Genomic DNA, 15912 nt, shown 5'->3' with positions numbered 1-15912 from the left:
CTAAGAATCCATCTTCAGAAAATCTCTGGGCCTCCTGTTGAGAAGAAAAATACAGTCATGTGTCACTTAACAAGGAGGACATTTTCTGAGAAATGCATTGTTAGATGCATCCGTCATTGTGCTAACATCATAGAGTGTGTTTACACAGACCTAGATGGTAGAGCCTGCTACACACCTAGGCTGTATGCTACTACTCTCATGGGACCGCCCTCATATATGTGGTCCATTGTTGACCAAAGCATCATTATGTGGTGCATGACTATAATTACAAATGAACACACTGATAATTCTCAAACAAATGATGGGATCATTGAGTCTGTATGCAGGTTAAACAAGACAATGCCCTTTTCTATAATGGCAAATATATGAACCTGAGGACTTCTAACAAGGGTTTTATGAATTCCTTCTTGTCATTCTCACCAGCCTTTGGGACAGCCTACTGAGTTTAAGTTCATGCTCTTCTTCTTTTGGTTTCTCTTCCAGTTTTGGTGTGTTTAGCTTCATAATTTTAATGTGATTTTTAGAATAGAGACCATCTGGTCAGGTCAAGAAATTTGTACTACTTTTTATTATGCATTTTTCACATAGATAAGGGCACAAAGGTTACAGTGTGATGTTTTTGTTTAAAATAACATTCTAACTGTGGATTTTTATGCTCAAATTACACTTTTTCTTCGTAAAACTTTTTTTTGAGAAACTAATGTGTCTGGCATTGGAAAAATGTACATTTGTGGTTCTTTTTTAAGAGGAAGATAAAGAAGTTCAGTTTTGAAATAGTTTCTAAATGTTCTTAGCTTTAACAAAATTGTTTGCTTGACTGCTATGGTAATTTGGTTTTCATTTTCTCCCCTTCAAACCAACATAGGTAAAATCCTTAAGATTAAAGCTTCAGAAACTTCAAGAAAAAGCAGTTGAGGATGATGATTTTGATAAAGGTGAGTTTTAATTTGTTTACTGATTATTTCTTCTTTTTCCCCCACAACGTCCCATTTCTCTTTCCCTCCTTTCTCAAATCTGTCTTCTACATCTGAAATGAGTTGTGCAATCTGCTCCTCTGATCATCTCCACTCAGTAACAGTTGACTATTTTACAGCACTGTTATTTTGTGGTTTTCAAAGCGCTTTAGGAGTATTAATCCTTTGGGTTGTAAGTATAACTTTATTGATCGTCCAGCAACCCTTGGAGTACTTGCAGGTGTGATATAATTTATTCATCCATCAGAAAATTTTTGTTGAACACCTATTATGTGCCAGGCAGGTGGCAGGAATGGGAAAGTAAGGTAGATGTAGTATCTGGCTTTGTGATACCTGTAACTATAAGCTCTCAGGGAGAGATTTTTGACCTCATTCTCTCCGGGACCAGAGATGGGAAATGGGATGAGTCCGAGAGACGCCAGGCTGTGCCAAAGGGGTCAAATGTATCAAATTCCCATGAAAGTGGACACAAATATCCAAGCTAGAAAGAAGTAACCACACAAGACCAGAAGATAGAGGAGTTGGTCAGAAACCAAACAATTCAGATGAGGCACTAAAACAGAGTTGGAGCAGAAGCAGATGAGGGCTGGATGGCGGCTGACTAGACACAGGCTAGACTGCGCCAAAGGCAGGCTTTCTGGTGTGGTTGGCCTGTGGAGAATCTTAAGGACTTTGGATGCTGATCACAAGATTTCACACCCATTTCTGCTGGATGTGGGGAAGACAAAGGGTTTCTAGGTTCCCCTAGACACTTATGAACTTGATAGATACTCCTGGTGATAGCCAAGTTTAGCACACCCAGAACTGTTCTGGAAATAGAATGTAGATTTAAGGATTTTTCTGGAAGCTGGTTAGTGTTGGGGCTTGGGTCTTCAAGCTTAGTGACTCATATTCTGGTATTTCCAATGAGTACGTCATGGACCATTGGAACTGGGGCACTACAGGAATGGGGTGAGTGATTTCCAAAAGTGCATTGCAAATCCTGTTCTAGGAAATACCCAGGATTGACGCTATCTGGTGTTCTCATTACAGATACCATTGAGATTGGCTTTACAAAGTGACAGGGGAGTGGGAGGAAGATGAGAACTTGGGAATGGAGGTGGAACTCTCTGGACTCTCCCACTCCTCTTTCTACAGGATGTCTTGATTTCAGAATGATGCTGGGTGGAGGATGAGGTGTGTGAGAGAGGAGGCAAGTCTAAGGCAATGGAAGGTACTCTCCTTAGTCCTCGGTACAGCTGTAGACAGAGAGCAAATGAGCTATTCCTGGACCAGGCTGCGCCCACTGACTTCTGTCTGTAAAAGACAGTTAAATCTAGTTTGAAGCACCCCACTATGGCACAGATTTATTTTCTCTACCATGGGCTGAGTCTTGGTCCTTTTACCTTGAACAACACAGCTCTGCTGTAACACACAAAGCTTATGACACAAGTGGAAACCAGGCTCTTTTTCTGATAAAGAACTGGGGAACTTTCTGGACTTGGTTCTCTCAATGGACTTCATTAAATGAAGGCTTCACTTCTTTAGTCTTTTCTCCAAATATCTCTGAAACACCTAAGGGAATGAGGTTGGATAGGATACACCTCATCAGGGAAGCTAAAAGAATGAAGGCACCTCTATTTAGTGTTTCTGTTTTTTATCTTGTTTGCCTGTCACTGTCTAGCAAATCAGAAGTTTGGGGGTAGGCCCAGCATTCCATGTTTTCACAAGCCTTCTAGGTGATTGGGATGTGTGATGATGTTTGAGAAAACACTGGTGCAGGACTTTCCTCCATGGAGAACCAGACCATGATGCAGCAGCGAGCTGAGTCCTGGAGGTGAGGGTGATTGACTGGGCCATGTCCCTCCTGATCCACTAGGAGTTTGTGGAGTGGACAAATACCCTGGTAGCCACTTAACACAGAGTCACATACCACTGTCATTCTATTTAAACTCATCAAACCTGCAAACCTGGTTCAGCGTGTTGAGAGGTAAGTGTTCTTATGAAATGTGCAAGGTGCATGGCACATGGTGGGTAAGAACTCAATCAATGTTTCATGAGTGAATGAATAAAGGACTTGCTGCCTGAATGCATAGGGGCCATGAATGGTAAGCTAGAGTGAAAGCAAGGAGAAATCCCTCTTGCCACCTCATGATGGGGTTGCTCCTCAGCTCATCTGCAGTCTACAGCATGGGGTGAGTGAGGGGGAAAATTTCTGTGTAGAAGTTGGCTTATTATGTAAAAAATACTATTGAGCGTCCATTGTGTATAACAGTGCTTCTCAAACTAATGCATAGCTGAGTCACCTGGGTAGTGTATTAAATGCACATTCTGATTAAGTAGCCGTGGGGTGGGGCTGGAGACTCTTCTTTTCTGATAACATCCTAAATTATGCTCACGCTGCTGTCCTGAGGAATACACTTTGAGTGGTGATGAGATGCAAGGAAGTAAACAATGCCATTTTAAGACACACTGAGTGCTGTCCTCAAGATTTTCATCTCAGGGAACTTATGGTTCAGCAGGGGAGATAGCAATAATGACAATAAAGTTATACATAACATGCCCCTTAAAATGTAGACAAAGGACATTCCAAAAAGGGGAGAAATTACTTCTGCTAGATGTTGAGGTGGGTGAAGGATCAAAGCCCTATGGATGAGTTGGTAACTTAGATGGACCTTAAAGGTTGAGTAGGATGCATCTGGAATGGGTTTTAGAGAAGTCCAAGAGGTGGAAAAACCACCTTTACCACTAGCCACCATCCAAAAGTTTGGTTGTCTTGAAATGAGATTTGAAACTGGCTATTGTCTGCAGTGGACCAATGCAGGGCCCAATGCATGGACTGGCACATAGAAAGTGATCAAGAAATTCTCATAAATCGATTGCTATGTCATTAGGGAAGTTTGAACAACCTTGAGGTGGAGAATTTGTTGTGATGAGATTTATTGAAATAGGATTTGAATAAAATTTCCTTTGTCATCTAGTTTATCCAGGCTTATTAATAAAAGTTTTAAGGATTGTTGAGATTTTTCTTGACACTCAACTTTTATGGTCTTTGTGTGGACTCACTTCTTTTTCTCTGTCAGGTGCAGCTGTGCTTTGAAGCAGGGGAAGGGGTCTGCTGGAGACCACCGTGTTCACCAAGAGAATATGGAGGGTGACCTTATCTCCCTTTGTTTTTGTTGCGTTTCTCTCTTTCTTTCTTTCTAGTTTCATTCATAAAAATGACTTTGTGTTCCAGAGAAAGGAGGAATTGGTACAGAATAGAAAGTTCTGTGTTTTATCTCATCCAAGTGCTGGCAAATTTACCCACGGATGCCTTGTGGGGAAAACTTCTCATGGCTCTAATTACATCTCTCCCTCACTAGGGAAGTAAAGTTAATATTTCCTTATATTCTTGCATAAAGCTGGGAGGGCCTGGGAGAAAAAGAATAATATTGTTTGGTATTTGCTTAGGGTCTTTCTCCAAGATGCTCAAAATGCTTCATTGGTTGTATGGCATTATTGCTTGTCCCATGTCTGTGGTCAGCTGAGGGGCAAGGATGAGACCTTGCAGTCTGATGGAGGGAGAGATTGCAGTCCAGAGATGGGAGATGAGGGGTCAGGATCTGTGATGTGCTGGGAACACAGAGAAAAGGAGAGCGTGCACAACAATTTTCAATATGGTTACTGTTCCAGTTGCTCTTGCATTGATTTGTGGCCTATAATGTCCCCCTGCCTGCCCAGGTCCACCAGAGACTGTGTCCACCACTTCACTTCTGAAGTGAACAAGGTGAAGTTGTGAGGAAGCAGGAGCAAAATTTCAGGAAGTCACCATTTCAGCGACTCGCATCAATGTGATGTGTGGCATCGCTGGCTTTGCCCTGCTGGTTTAGAATCTCCTTCCGGGAGTGAAAAGTAGTCAGCACTGAATTGGTTTCTCTATTATTTCTCTCAACCAATATCCATTGTGACAAAATTCTAGAAGTATAAAAATATGAGGCATTGGAAGAAAAAAGGTCACAGCAAAAGCCAAGCATAAAACCAGTGGAGAGAGTGACCAGCTCTTCTCTAAATTGCCATATCTTTGTTTCTCTGAATTCTTTCTTTAGCAAGATTTCTCTATGCACAGTTGCTCTTAGGTGATAGTGTGTAAACTGTTCAGCCTGACACCCCTGTCTTTCGTGGGGAACCCCACTCTATACCTGCTTCAGGGTCTGGCCTCTGAGTGGCTTCCTAGAGCCTAATCTTTAGAACCGGAACTCCTGCTTTCTCGTCTCCCAACAGATGTGATTGAACACAGTGAAAATCCACACATTCCTTTTCACTGCATTTTGTTCAAGCTTAGAAAGAAGAAAACAAGATTTAATAGAATCTGGTCATTTTTATGGCTGTAGGACTGCCAGAGTAAACGGGAGGTAGATAACATTTTGGGGTCCATGGAACAGAAATGCTACTCTTGGTAGCCTGTATTGTTTTGTGTTCTGACTTAAACAGTAGACTGCATGTGGCGTCCGGTAAGAGAGACGTGTCCAGCAAAAGTGGCACTTTAAGATGTTTACGGAGAGGGAGCAGCACTGAACGTGGTGAATAGAGTGCAGGTTCTGTCTGCAGCCCCCTTCCACACACACTTTTCTTTTCTCCCTGCACCCCAGGGTTTGGAAACATTATTGGTCTGGCCTGGTGTCTACAGGGCTCTCTCTCCCATGGCTCTGAGGGGAGCTTGCAGTAAGTGTCCCCTTGTCCTTGGATAAAGGGGCTTCCATTAAAAACAAAAGCAACAGCTCAAATCTCAAGTAGGTATTACACAACTTACTGAATCCTTAGCAATCATGAGAAATGCCAACTTACAAATCTGCAAACATAGACAGTAATGCTGAAAGTCACCATTGGCTGAGATCTCGGCCCTTCACTTACGCAATCACAAAGTCTCCTTTAAATAGGAAGAAAAGCTAAAACAATGCAACCAAATGAAATAACTGACATTTTGTGTTTGCAGATTTGTGTGTTGGCATTTTTCTTGAGTGGTAAGGGTGCAGGAAGTCATGTAACACCTACTTCAGATTTGAGCTTGTGCACAGGCCCAGATGGTTTATCTGCATATGATAGATTTCCCTTTCATTTGTAGCACAAAACGAGATTTTAGTGTGATGCCTTTCTCCTCAGTCTTTCAGCTTAGGGCACACTCAGCTCCTTTTTATGTTCTGGTGTTAAGGTATGAGATCTATTAGACCTCCTGGTGCTCTGGAGGTAGACGCATGGTGGTGTGGACATCCCCTCCTGATGGCCATGTCACAGTATGTCCCCCAGGTTGGTGGACCTCTGCTTTGCCTTCCCTGCCTGTAAGGAAATTGGTCTGTCCTGCTAGGATCATGTGGAGTGTTGTCATGGTGTGTTGTTATTATTCATGTTGAAACCTGTCAGCTCCAAGGTTAGACATGCTGCTGAATATAAAACACCAAGGCAAACAAAAAAATCTTCTTTTCCTCCACCTCTTCTCCCCATTTAAGTACTTTGTTGGAACTTGGACACACTTGGAACTTGGATCCCAGGAGAGCAAGCTTATCTGAGGGGATGTTCCATCTGGGGAACTCAGCTGCTCTGCAGGTTGCCAAACAGAACTGGACAAAGCAATGACTTCAATTGTCTGGGGCCAGCTCACCGAGATAGAGTGACCACCCTTTCTGTGAAGGTACTCAGGACTTTAGGAATGTCAACAATTTCACTCTACTTCTCAAATGTTTTCAAGGAGTATTTTTCCTCTTTCTACAGATTGAGAAATCTATAACAGAACTAGAAGGGATGTGCCTATGATCAGGGACAAAAGCCTAAACAGGACTGAATCTTCCCACTAAAAGTATAGTAATGAAAATGAAATATTCACTAGAAGTGTTCAACAGAAGATTTGAGCAGGCAGGAAAAAGAATTGGCAAACCTGAAGATATGACAGTTGGAATTATTGAGTCTGATGAGCAGAAAGAAAAAAGAATGAAGAAAAGTTGAAGATAGCTTAACAGACCTCTGGGACATCATCAAGCAGACCAACATATACCTAGGAGAGTCCTAGAAGGAGAAGAGAGAGAAGAGGAGAAGGACAGTTGAAGAAATAATGGCTGAACACTTCCTAAATTTAATGAAAGACATGTATCTACAAATTCAAGAGCCCAATGAACTACAAATAAACTCAAAGAGAGTCACATGGAAACACATTATAGTCAAAGTGTTATAAGGAAAAGACAGAATCTTTTTTTTTTTAAAGATTTTATTTTTTTCCTTTTTCTCCCCAAAGCCCCCCAGTACATAGTTGTATATACTTCGTTGTGGGTCCCTCTAGTTGTGGCATGTGGGACACTGCCTCAGCGTGGTCTGATGAGCAGTGCCATGTCCGCGCCCAGGATTTGAACCAAAGAAACACTGGGCCGCCTGCAGCGGAGCTCGCAAACTTAACCACTTGGCCACAGGGCCAGCCCCAAGAAAAGACAGAATCTTGAAAGCAGCAATGGAGAAGCAACTCATCACATACAAGGGATCTTCAATAAGATTGACAGCCAGTTTCTCATCAGAAACCATGGGGACAAGAAGGTGGTGGGAAGATATATTTAAAGTGTGGAAGGAAAAATTGTGAATCAAAATTCTATATTCAACAAAACTGTCCTTCAAAAATGAGAGAGATATTAAGACATTCCCAGCTAACAAAAGCTGAAGGGGCTCATTACCACTAGACTTGCCCTGCAAGAAATGTGAATGGAAGTCTTGCAGGTTGAAACGAAAGGATACTAGATGGGAACTTGAAGCTATATGAAGAAATAAAGAATTCAGTAATGATAAATACAAGGGTAAATATAAAAGCCAGTATTATTCTATTTTTGGTTTATGACTCCATTTTTAATTTTCTGTATGATTTTAAAATGCACAAATTTATAATTTATAAAATTATAAATCTATGTTAGTGCACAGGGTAAAAAGTTGTGAATTGTGACAATAATAATGTAAGGGGGAGGCATGGAGCTGTATAGGAGCAGAGTTTTTGTATACTATTGAAGTTAAGTTGGTATCAATTTAAATGAGATTGTTATAAAATTACAATGGTAAGTGTAATTCACATGGCAATCACAAAGAAAATGTCAATAAAATATACACTAAAGGAAATTATAAAGGAATCAAAACAGTTCAGTACGAAAAATCAACTAAGCACAAAAGTGGACAGTAATGGAGGCAATGAGGGTCAAAAAAGAGAAAACTATACAGAAAATGAATAATAAAATGGCAAAAGTAAGTCCTTTCTTATGGTATTTACTTTAAATGTAAATGGATTAAACTTTCCAATCAAAAGGCAGAAATTGGCAGAATAGATACAAAAAAATGATCTAATTATATGCTGCCTACAAGAGACTCATTTTAGAACCAAAGATACAAGTAGATTGAAGTGAAAAGGCATAAAAAGATATTCCGTGCAAATTTTAACCAGAAGAGAGCTTGAGTGTCTATACTATCAGAAAAAATAGACAAAATAATTTTAAGTAAAAAACTGTTACAAGAGACAAAAGAGGCATTCTATATTGATAAAAGAAAGCATCAATTCGTCAAGAAGATATGACAATTTTAAACATAGATGTACCAAACAACAGAGCCCCCAAAATATATGAAGCAAATATTGGTAGAATTGAAGGGAGAAATAATTCTTCAATTACATTTGGAGACTTCAATACACCACTTTCAATAATGCATAGGAAATCTAGACAGAAGATCAATAAGGATATAGAGGGCTTGACTGACACTATAAACCTATTAGACATAACAGACATATATAGAATACCCACTCAACATCAACAGAATACACATTTTTCTCACAGGCACATGGAAAATTCCCCAAGATAGACCACATGTCAGGCCACAAGACAAGTCTCAATAAATTTAAAAGACTGTAATCGTACAAAGTATATTCTCCAACCACAATGAGATAAAGATAGCAATGAAAACCAGGAGGACAACTGAAAAACTCACAAATATGTGGGAATTAAACAAACACACTCTTAAACAGCCAATGGGTAAAAAAAGATCTCAAAAGAAATTAGGAGACATTTAGAGATGAATGAGAAGGAAAATCCAACATCTCAGAGCTTATGGGATGTAGCAAAGGCAGTGCTCAGAGGCAAATTTATAGCTATAAATACCTACATTAAGAAAAGAAGAAAGACCTACAACTAGGATATACAACTATGTACTGGGGGGCTTTGGGGAGAACAAAAAGAGGAGAAGATTGGCAACAGATGTTAGCTCAGGGCCAATCTTCCCCCCCCCCAAAAAAAACCCCTCAAAATCAATAACCTAATTACACACACTGAGGAACTAGAGAAAAAAGAGCAAACTAAACTTAAAGCTAGTAGAAGGGAGGAAATAATAAAGATTAGAGCAGAGATCAATAAAATAGAGAATAGAAAACCAATAGAGAGAATCAATAAAACCAAAATTTATTTCTTTGAAAATATCAACCAAATTCACAAAGCAAAAGAAGACAGAATTAACTAAAATTAGAAATGAAAGTGAGGACATTGCTACCAAACATATGAAATAAAAATGATTGAAAGAGAACACTATGAACAATTTTATGCCAACAAATTAGATAACTTAGATGAAATGGACAAATTCCTCGAAAAACACAAATGACCTAAACTGACTCAAGAACAAGTAAACAGATGGGATTAGTAATCAAAAAGTTCCTCCCAACAAAGAAAGGTCTAAGACCAGATTGCTTCCCTGGTGAGTTTTACCAACCATTTAAGAGGAATTTAATGCTAATCTTTCTCAAACTCCTATAAAGAACAGAAGAGGAGAGAACACTTCCTAACTCATTCTGAGGCTTGTATTATCCCAGTACCAAAGCCAGATGAAGACATCACAAGAAAGAAAATCATAGATTAATATCACTTATAAATGTGGATGCAAAAATCCCCAACCAAATACTGGCAATCCTAATCCAACAGTACATTAAAAAGATTATACACCATGACCAAGTGGGATTTATCCTGAATGGAAAGATGGTTTAACATAAGAAAATAAATCAATGTAATACATCACATTAATATAATGAAGGGAAAAAAGAGACATGATCATCTCAGTGGATGCAGATAAGGCATTTGACAAAAAGCCAACACTTTTTTGTGATAAAAGCTCTGCAAAAACTAGGAGTAGAAGAGATTTTTCTCAACATGATAAAGAGTATTTATGAAAAATCCACAGCTTTCCCTCTAAGATCAGGAATGAGACAAGGATGCTTGCTTTCATGACTGCTGTTCACTATTGTACTGGAAGTTCTAGCCAGAGAAATTAGGGGAAAAAATTGTCTCTATTTGCAGATGACATAGTCTTACTTATAGAAAATCCCAAAGAACCCATGAGAAAGCTAGAAAAGCTAGTAACCAAATTCTACAATGTTTCAGGGGACAAGATCAACACAGAAAATTGGTAGTGTTTCTACACACCTGCAATGAATAATCTAAAAAGAAAATTAAGAAAGAATTCTATTTACAATGACATCTAAAATAATGAAATAATTGGGAATAAGTTTAACCAAGAAAGTGAAAAACTTTTACACGGAAAATTACAAAACACTGCTGAAAGATATTAAAGACCTAAATAAATGGAAAGACATCCTGTGTTTTTGGATGGGAAGATTTAGTATTGTCAAGTTGTTGGTACTACCCAAAGTGATCTGCAGATTCAGTTCAATCTGTATCAAAATTGCAATGCACTTTCTTGCAGAAAAGCTGATCCTCAAATTCATATGGAATTGCAGGGGGTTGGAATAGCCAAAACAATCTTGAAAAAGATGAACAAAATTGGAGGACTAAAACTTCCTGATTCCAAAACTACTATAAAGCTACAGCAACAAAAACGGTGTAGTACTGGCATAAGGATAGATGTGTAGACCAATGGAATGGAATTGAGAGTTCAGAATTACACTCCTACATCTATGGCTAATTGATTTTGACAAGAGGGCCAAGTCCATTCAATGGGGAAAAGAATGGTCTTTTCCACAGATGGTGCTGGGACAACTGGATTTCCATAGCCCAAAGAATAAATTTGGATGTCTACCTCACATGATATACAAAAATTACCTCAGAATGCTTCAATGACCTAAATATTAGGGCTGAAATAAAAAAAAAAAACTCTTAGGAGAAAACATTGGGATAAATCTTCATGACCTTGGATTTGGCAATGGACTCAAATATGACACAAAATCACAAGTAACAAAAGAAAAAATAATTAAATCATACTTCATCAAAATTTAAAATTTTCTTTTTCAAAGGACATTATCAAGAAAGTGAAAAGATAACCAACAGAATGGGAGAAAATACTTGGAAATCATGTATCTGATAAGGGTTTAATATCCAGAGTATATGAAGAGCTCCTACAATTCAACAACAAAAAGATAAACAACCCATTTAAAAAAAGGATAAAGAACGTCAGTAGACACTTCTCCAAGGAAGATATATGGATGGCCAATAAACACATGAAATGATGCTCAGCATCATAGTCATTAGGGAAATGCAGTGGGAGATACCACTTCACACCCATAGGATGGCTACTATCAAAAAAATGGAAAATAAAAAGTGTTGTCAAGGATGTGGAGAAATCGGAGCCCTCATACATTGCTGTACGACTTTAAAATGGTGGAGTGTTATGGAAAACACTTTGGTGGTTCCTCAAGAAACTAAACATAGAATTACCTTATGACCAAACAATTCTACTCCAAAGTATGTTCCCAAAGAAATTGAAAGCAGGGACTCAAACAGATATTTGTATGCCTGTCTTCATTGCAGCATTATTCATGTTAGCCAAAAGGTGGAAACAACTCAAATGTCCATCAGTAGATGAATGAATAAACAAACTGTGATATAGACATACAATGGAATATTATTTAGCCATGAAAAGGAATGAAGTTCTGATACATGCTATAGCATAGACAAATCTTTTCTTTTTATTGTGGTCACGTCGGTTTATACCACTATATAAATTTCAGGTGTACATCATTGTATTTCTATTTCTGTGTAGATTACATCATGTTCACCACCCAGAGACTAATTACAATCCATCACCATGCACATGAGCCTAATCACCACTTTTGCCCTTCTCCCTCCCCCCTTCCCCTCTGGTAACCATCATTCCAATCTCTGTCTCTGTGTTTCTTCCTCTTTGTTTTTATCTTCTATTTATGAGTGAGTTCATATGGTGTTTGACTTTCTCCCTCTGACTTATTTCGCTTAGCATAATACCCTCAAGGTCCATCTAAGTGGTCACAAGGAACAAGATTTTGTCTTTTTTTAAATGGCTGAGTAGTATTCCATTGTGTATATATACCACATCTTCTTTATCCATTTGTCCCTTGATGGGCACCTAGGTTGCTTCCAAGTCTTGGCTATTGAGAATAATGCTGCAGTGAACATAGGGGTGCATATATATTTACGCATTTCTGTTTTCACGTTCTTTGGATAAATACTCAGCCGTGAAATAGCTGAATTGTAGGGTACTTCTATTCTGAATTTTTTGAGGAATCTCCATACTCTTTTCCCTAGTGTCTGTACCAGTTTGCACTCCCACCAGCAGTGTATGAGAGTTCCCTTTTCTCCACATCCTCTCCACCGCTTGTTTCTTGTTTTGTTAATTGTAGCCATTCTGATGACTGTAAGGTGATATCTCATTATAGTTTGGATTTGCATTTCCCTAATAATTAGTGATGTTAAACATCTTTTCATGTGCCTGTGGGCCATCTTCTTTGGAGAAATGTCTGTTCAGATCTTTTGCCCATTTTTAATTGGGTTGTTAGTTTTTTTTATTGTTGAGATGTATGAGTTCTTTATATATTTTGGATATTAGCCCCTTATCAGATATATAGTTTGCAAATATCTTCTCCCAGTTGTTAGGTTATCTTTTTGTTTTGTTGGTGATTTCCTTTGCTGTGCAGAAATTTTTGATTTGGTGTAGTCCCATTTGTTTATTTTTTCTGTTGTTTCCCTTGCCTGGTCAGACATGGTACTTGAAAATATGCTGCTAGGACCCATGTTGAAGCGTGTACTGCCTATGTTTTCTGCTAGAAGTTTCATGGTTTCAGGTCTTATTTCCAAGTCTTTAATCCATTTTGAGTTGATTTTTGTGTATGGTGTAAGATAATGGTCTACTTTCATTCTTTTGCATGTGGCTGTCCAGTTTTCCCAGCACCATTTATTGAAGAGACTTGCCTTTCTCCATTGTATGCTCTTGGCTCTTTTGTTGAAGATTAGCTGTCTATAGACATGTGGGTTTATTTCTGGGTTTTCTATTCTGTTCCATTTGTTTGTGTATCTTAAAAACATTATGTTAAGTGAAATAAACCAGACACAAAAGGACAAATATTGCATGATTCCACTTATATGACATCCCTAGGATAGGCTAATTCAGAAACAGAAAGTAGATTAGAGGCTAACGGGGGCTGGAGGGAGGGGAAAATGGGCAGCTATTGCTTAGTGGTTACAGTTTCTGTTTGAGATGAGAAGTTTTGGAAATAGAAAGTGATGACAGTTGCACAACATTGTGAATGTACTTAATGCCACTGAATTGTACACTTAAAAATGGTTAAAATAGCAAATTTTGTTATATATATTTTACCACAATTAACAAAATTAATAATGTAATGTAGCAAAACCTTTGAATTGCACTCTTTAGATGAATGAATTGTGTGGTATGTGAATTATACTCAGTAAAGCTGTTTAAGAAAAACAATAACAACATTTATTTTGCTCGTGAACTTGCAATTTGTGTAGGGCTAAGTGAGTACAGCTCATCTCTACTCCAGGTGTCCACTGGGGCAGCTGGAAGGTTAGGGGTTGGAATCATCTGCAAACTTGCTCACTCACTTGTCTGGTTGTTGATACTGTCTGCTGGTACTTGTTTGGGGCCATGGCTGGACCACTTGCTATAGTCTTTCCATGTGGCTGCTTGACTTCCTCATCGTATGGTGATGGCATCCTAAGAGAGAAAGAACTAGGCAAAAACTGTCACTTATTATGGACTAAACCTGGAGGTCAGGCGGTGTTACTACTGCTGCATTCTATTTGTTAGAAGTAAGTCACTAAGGGTGACCCATATTCAAGGGCAGGGCAATTACACTCTGTCAGTTGATGGGAAGAGGGTCTAAAGAATTTGTGGGCATCTTTTGAAAGCACCACAGACTGCCTTCTATTCTCATATGTTTTTACTTCTTTCTACATGCAAAATATACTCATCCCATCGCAAGGTCCCTCGAAAGTCTCGCATATGATGGCATCAGGCTCAGGCTTGATGTCTGGGATCTCCATGTCTAATTCAGGTGCAGGAGCAGATGAGGTTCTTCAGCTGTGCCTCCTGGAGCACAGCTTCTTGAGTATGGTTTGTCTTGATGATCTGAATACCTGTTTACTAAAGAGACAGGCTGTCAGCCCCCACAATCCCAATATATGATGGCAGGACAGACATAGGATAACAGCTATAGATACTTGTTCAAAAAGGGGGGAAATGGGAGTCACACAGCAGCCACTGGTCCATAGCAATTCTGAAATCCAGCTGTGCACCTGTCATCAGTTCATTGATTAGGGCTTAGCCCTACTGTGTGGAAAGGATTTTCTGTGGCACTTAGCTCTGACCTATGGGCTCGTGGTTCTATACTCTGAGTCAACCTTCCTTTTCCACAGAAGTAGCCTGAATTTGTTGCCAAGTAGTCTTCTCAGCCTACTTTCTACCCATGCAAGTTTGGAGGTTCAAATGCATTTTTTCATTTTGTGCTTTCTTGGTTCTTTTCCAACTTAGCACAATTCTTCTTAAAATATTTTGGGTTTCATATGTGTTAACTTATAATCTACTCCATCAGACAAAAGCTATGTTCATAAATCTCTTCAAGATAAGCCTCTTTTTCAGGCTTCCTGTAAGGCTTGTGGGAACAGGGGGCAATGCTCTTAAGATTCTTAAAGGGCCATGTGACTATTTGAAAGGGTCTATGATGCCCTACTTTAAGTCTTTCTGAGTTCTTAAAAAGGGTTTTACAGTTTGTGTCTTTGGCATCATCTTTTGACCATATTTTCCTGGCAGTGCTATGGATTTGATCTTTGCCTTGGAGCCATTCCTTTTATTTTGGTGAGGAAGATTGGCCCTGAGCTAACATCATGCCAGTATTCTTCTATTTTGTATGTGTGATGCCTCCATAGTATGGCTGATGAGTGGAGTAGGTCCATACTTGGGATCTGAACCTGTGAACCTGGGCTGTCAAAGTGGAGCATATGGAAATTTAACCACTCGGCTATGGGTACCAGCCCTCAAGTCATTTCTTAATCTTACCATTGTTTGCCTTATGGGGAGGCTGGGAATAAGAAATAGTTTTAATTTTAATCTCAGCATGGCCTGGCTCCTTGATATTAACTGTTATTCCTTTAGCTTAGTTCTCTCTTCTTACGTTATGCTATAGGTAGTGAGAAGAAGCTAGGTGGTCCCTTCAGTAGCCTGCCCGGAAATCTCCTTAGCCAGCCCACCCAGCTTAAGGGGTACATTTCCTATTTTCCATGTCACCTGAGGTAACAGTGTTCCCAAACTTTCAGCTGCTAAACAACGGTCCTTTCTTCCAGCTCCTAATAATATTTTCCTCTTTCCTTTAAGTCCTCACCAAGAGCATCCTCAAGATCACCATACTTCTCCTGACCATCGCTTTAAGGCCCTTCCAACTTCCATGCACCACCCAGTCCCAAAGCTATTTCCACGTGTTTTGGGCCTTATTATGGTAGCACCTTCCACACCATGCCATGGTACCCAAGTCTGTTCCCGTTATCTATTGCTGCATAGCAAAGTACCCGCAAGCTTAGTGGCTTATCAAAATGACAACATTTGTTATACTCAAAAATCTATAATTTGGGGAAATCTCAGCATAAATAGCCCTTCTTTGCTTCCTTTGGTGCTAGCAGGGTGACTCAAAGAACAAGGC

At 39.3% G+C, this 15912-nt stretch overlaps 1 protein-coding gene across 8 annotated transcripts in view; it reads left to right on the top strand.

Annotated features, from left to right (window-relative positions):
- DISC1 (DISC1 scaffold protein) overlaps window positions 1-15912 on the top strand; it is a 339947-nt gene that overhangs the window by 47764 nt on the left and 276271 nt on the right. For all 8 annotated transcript variants that reach the window (XR_011423792.1, XR_002809874.2, XM_070229105.1 and 5 more), the window contains exon 3: window positions 866-935. Coding sequence is in view for 6 of the 8 variants with exons in the window: in XM_070229105.1 (XP_070085206.1) it covers window positions 866-935 (70 nt within the window). In the remaining 2 variants the exon portion in view is untranslated. The remainder of the gene's footprint in view (window positions 1-865; window positions 936-15912) is intronic.

This window comes from Equus caballus, chromosome 1 (genome assembly GCF_041296265.1).
Source record: "Equus caballus isolate H_3958 breed thoroughbred chromosome 1, TB-T2T, whole genome shotgun sequence".
Classification (NCBI taxonomy): domain Eukaryota; kingdom Metazoa; phylum Chordata; class Mammalia; order Perissodactyla; family Equidae; genus Equus; species Equus caballus.
Note: the sequence above shows the minus strand (reverse complement) of the source record. Positions and strands in the feature narration are given on the sequence as shown.